The sequence below is a fragment of the Onychomys torridus genome, chromosome 3 (genome assembly GCF_903995425.1).
Source record: "Onychomys torridus chromosome 3, mOncTor1.1, whole genome shotgun sequence".
NCBI classification, from domain to species: domain Eukaryota; kingdom Metazoa; phylum Chordata; class Mammalia; order Rodentia; family Cricetidae; genus Onychomys; species Onychomys torridus.
In genome coordinates, this window is record NC_050445.1 from 28,398,075 (window position 1) to 28,403,115 (window position 5,041).

General features: G+C 43.0%; 1 protein-coding gene across 1 annotated transcript; it reads right to left on the bottom strand.

Annotated features, from left to right (window-relative positions):
• Nucleotides 1-1,037: 1,037 nt before the first annotated feature.
• Tas2r40 (taste 2 receptor member 40) lies at nucleotides 1,038-2,000 on the bottom strand. Its single transcript, XM_036180506.1, has one exon. The coding sequence runs from the start codon at nucleotides 1,998-2,000 to the stop codon at nucleotides 1,038-1,040; it is 963 nt and encodes a 320-aa protein (XP_036036399.1).
• Between the last annotated feature and the right edge of the window lie 3,041 nt (nucleotides 2,001-5,041).

Sequence of the window (5,041 nt, forward strand, 5' to 3'; positions counted from 1 at the left end):
ATCATGTGAAACAATGCTGCCAATTCTGAAGAGTGACCGAGAAGAGGAACGTTCAGTTTCTCCACAGCCACTCCCGTGTAGCCCACCCCTTCCCCAGGAGATTCTTCAAGGCGGCCTGGAACAGGGGAAGCCAGGAGTGGCCCCTCTGTTACCAGTAAGTGGGTTAGTGAGCATCACAGACACTTTGTCTGGCCTTTCTGCTCACTTGGCGCTTCCCTCCACTTCTGTTTCCCTCTCTTCTTTCTTCATCCCCTCCCATTTGGAAAAACAAATCATTCAGTTGACTTTATGTGTTTCTGTCCTCCAACTTCTGTTTTGTCGTTTAATCCAGAGAAACTCCTTGGGGTCTTGGTCTTTACACACCCTCTCTTTACATAATCTCACTTTTTCATTTCTCTCTCTGGAAACTTCTAGAAGTTGGATGCGACCTTATCACTCTGCTAGTAGAAAGCACGGCCTCCACTCTGTCAAATCCAAAGCCTCTTCATGTTTCATTCCGTAGGGAGACCTCATATCTTACATCTTAATAGCTGTGGTCAGCTGTTCTTTCCTGAATTCCTGGATGTTGTGCCTGATGCAGTCCTCTTTGTACTCTGGGGTTATCGGGGTGTCAAAAGTCGATTGACCAAATAATTTCTATCTAGACGAAGATACCGTCAAGGATCAAAGGGTGGTCAATAAATAACAGACAGCAATCAGAGCTTCTCTGGGCTAAACTGAGATCTTCCTCCAAGGCTTAGGGCTTCCTGGAGAGCAGAGAAGAGTTTGGGTCCAGACATGAATGAATCTGTGATGAATGAATGAGTCAAGAAACTTATTTTTTTTTTTAAAGTCGATCTTCAAGTTGTTTAGCTATTCTTGCTTCGATTCTCAGATTAATCCAACTTTAAATTCATGTAAGTATCCAGTTACCTAAGGAGTAGTTAGTGTCAGAGCAGGTTTTGTGTGTAGGGAAAGTGAATGAAGAGGCCTGTGAGGAAAACGCAGAACTGGTTGGACTAGGTCTTGTAATACTCCCTGGGTCCTAGTCACTGGGTCTACCTTTTAAAGTAGAGATGGATATGGTGCTGAAACCGCCTCCAGGCTCTTCTCAGCCCTGGGTTTCTCAAGATCAGATACACTGACTGGCCAGCTGGGTAAGCAGTCAGGATGAAGTTGCACAGAGTATTCCAGAAACTGTAGGCATCAAAGATGCTTAACATGGAAATAAATAGAGCTAGTGCGTTGATAATGTAGAGAATAAGAGAGTAGCTGGTTGACTTGATGGCATCCAAGTGAGCCTCCATGCTGGAGTCCCTGGGGCCTGTGGTGCTGTTTTCCATGTGCAAGGTATGCCTCTTGAGTGAGATGATCAGCAGAGTGGCTGCCATGATGAACATGATCAATGGAATGAAGATCCCCACATAATATAAAAAAGCCAGGCTGAGCACTTTGGTTTCAGAGAAGTACTCCTTCCTTGTGGAGTTGGAGGAAGGGATGGGAACAGAATTGTTCACATACACATTGAAGATGTCTTTCAAGAAGAAGGAACTCAAGCTGAAGGAAACCAACACCGACAGACTTGTGAGCTGAGGCATCAGCACTATGATTTTCCGCTTCATCATGAGGAACAAAGGGTTAGTAAAGTTTGCAATTTTAAGACAATAGAAGACATTGAGCCAGGCAGCAAACCAGAGGTTACAATAGTTCAGAAACACTGTGGTGGCTTTGAAGAGTCTATACACAATATTTTGGTTATAAATGATCCTGAAGAATAGACTATAAGTAACCTCTACCATTATCCAAATCTGTAACAAGAGCCTAGAAAAACTCAGCATCAACATAAGTTGGTCACCAGTCGGGAATCTTTTGCTCCTGACCCATTCAGTCCCATAGATGACTGTGATGAAGCCATTGCCAGTGATGCCAATGATACAGTCTATTGTAGAGACCACAAAAGTGATAAAGATCCTATACCTGGAATCATGATTGTCAGTAGCAATTGTTGTTACCGTTGGCATTGTGTCTGACTCTGACTTTTGGGTTCCTCACCAAGAAGTGATAGCTGTTGTATAATCCTCCACAGTCAACATCACATCGAAACTCCCCCTCTTAGTTGACAGTCATGTTCTGTTTTTCCTCATTTGCTTGTCACACGACCACAAGTAAGAGGCTTGACATGCAAATTACGAGAGGATTTGGTTACTGGCTCCCACTCCATTTCATAAACACCCATTTGTTTGGGTTTTTTTTAAGAAGCTTATTAAACCGAATTTACAATGAATGTCTAGCACAGCATCTTTGCATCTCACTTATTTTTGTTCATATTCACCAGAATCCCAAGTTAGGAATCCCAGTGTCCCGTGTTTTTTTTTTTTTTTTTTTTAAGCTTATCTCACAGACTAGGGCTACTTGTTATTATTTGTGAAAACATACTGCCATCTCATGTTTCCTTTCTGTGTTGCCCAGGCTAACTTATGATTCTCTTGCTACTGCTGCCAAAATAGCAGGGATTATAGGCATGCACCACTGTGCTCGGTCTTCTTGCTTTCTTTCCTATTGCCTTTGTTTTGCAAGAAGATTTAGTTTTACAGTTACCATGCAAGCAAAGGACAAACTCATTTTAGCACATACATGACCATCATCACTTAGAATGAAGCTTCTTCTGGAAAGGCCTCAAGCAGTACACAGTCAAGACTAAGTGGGATGACGACAGAGTCTTCTTCTGAGAGAAGATGGCTTTGTCTACCTCTGGTCATTGGATAGATGTAGGAGTGTGAATGAACCTATCTGTCCTGTGAGGACCAGCAGGCTGCTTGATGTGGGTGCGTGCACCTGGTTGCCTGGTCCTTCTAGCAGCAGCACCCTTCAAGGCAGCCAGAAGATTTTACTTTGTTTTTGAGTTTACATGGTGATTCGATTGAATCTGGTCAATGGTTTAGTGCTGTCTTGTCAACTTGTCACAAGTTAGAGTCATCAGAGAGAAGAGAGCCTCAGCTGAGAAAATACTTCCATAAGACTCAGTTGTAGGCAGAGCTGGAGAGCTGGCTCAGACATTAAAGGCTAGGCTCACAGCTCACAACCCAAAATATAATATTTAGTTGTAAGCCAGTCTGTAGAGCATTTTCTTTATAAATGATTAATGGGTGGGGGGAGGGCACAGCCCATTGTGGGCAGTGGCGTCTCTGAGCTGGTGGTCCTGGGTTCTATAAGAAAGCAGGCTGAGCAAGTCACAAGGAGCAAGCCAGTAAGCAGCATTCCCCCACAGCCTCTGCATCAGCCCTTGCCTTCGGCTTCTTGCCCTGCTTGAGTTCCTGCCTTACTGCTTTTGAAGATGGGCAGTTATATGGAACTGCGAATGAAATAAACTTTTCCTCCCCAAGTTGCTTTTGGTCTTGGTGTTTCATCACTGCAACAGTAACTCTGATTAAGACAGATTGCTTGTTTTAAACAAGGAATACGCTTTTCAGTAGAACAGTATACGTCCCTGTTCTCAACACCTGTTGACGTCCAGATTTGGTGTCAGCTACTATTTGCTTATGAGCTTGTCCTATAGGTGAAAAGGATGATAAATAATGACTTTCCACAACCCAAATTAATTTGATTTAAAATAAAGAAGTTAAAAGTTTATTACTATGAAACTGAGTTGTATAGCTGGATGCGGTGGAATTTGCTTATTATTTCAGTATTCAAAATGCTCAAACAAGAGGACAGCAAGTCTGAGGATACATCAAGTTACACACAGCAAGACTGTGTCCCAAACAAACAAAACAAACATGAAACCCAGCTAAATCATATTGTGTTTCTTGATAATGTTTGCATAAAAATACTACAAGACAAAGATGGGTATCACAAAATGACTAGAGCATTCTACAGAGAAAAAGAAACCTGAGTGTCAAACTAGAGACTTACACAAGAAAATTCATAGCTGCTTTAGTCCTCACAGGCAGCAACAGGAAATAGTATTTATTGACCAGTCTCACATTTCCTGTAAGAGGCTCACTGGCTTCAGTTACTTCTCCTAGGAGAGAAGCAGAGTGTCTGTCAGCAGCTCTTACATATTAGAGAGCACCAACCTTTTTATCTTTTTATTTTGTCTCAACCTACATAAGTTTACAATAAACAATATATGCACAAATTTTCTCACATGTAGCTGTTAATTTTTTATCCTTCTGGTACCATTTCTGTTGGTTTTCAGTCATGCCTTTCTTTCCTCTTAGGATGTGGGAACAAAGGGCATGCTAGGCAGGATCTGCCTGCAGCCACAGAGACTTGAGCAAGAGGGCCAGGGAGGGCAGCAGGCAGTGGTTCGGGGGGTGGGTGCTCGGGAGCTACACAGGCTGCAGGTCTAAGGTTGCCAAATCCAAACCACTCAAAGTGTTCCATTTGTAGTGGTGCCAACCCCTTTTCTTTTTAAGTCTGGAGAGCCAGAATGGAGGTGCAATGGCTTGAATGTGATTCCTGACATCCATATGTTGGAAACCTCTTCCCCAAATACAGCAATGTTGAGAGGTGGGATTTAAAATATAGAGAATTTCATAAATCTATATGATGTGATTTGATCATATCCATCCTCTCGAACTCCTCCCAGATGTCCCCAACACATTTCCTACCCAACTTCATGTCCTTTTTAATGACATACTGAGTCTAACTATGTGACATTGTGTACATGAGTGTAGTGTCATCCTCTGGAGTGTGGACCAGCCTATCAGGGGCCACAGAACCAAAGAAAACTTCCCCAGTACCTATCAGCCACCAATATTTCCTCAGCTGAGGGTGGGGCATTGTGCAGTCCTCTCTCACATGTGCTGGAATTGTGAGTGACTTAGTCTTGTGCATCTACCACAGATGCTATGAGAGTGCATGCAATCCATAGTGCTAGCTTGACTAGAAGACACTGTTCGCAGCACTCCTCTCCAACCTCTGACTCTTACAATCTTTCTACCCTCTCGTCCAAGATGTCTCAAGATGAGCCTGTGGGGAGGAGGTGTGATATAGTTGTCTCGTCTAATCTGAACACTTGGGAGGGAATTTTAAGAGGTGATTAGGTTGTAAGAGTTCT

Excerpts from the sequence above, each read along its gene's own strand:
- Tas2r40 (XM_036180506.1), bottom strand. The coding sequence starts at position 2,000 with ATGCCAACGGTAACAACAATTGCTACTGACAATCATGATTCCAGGTAT.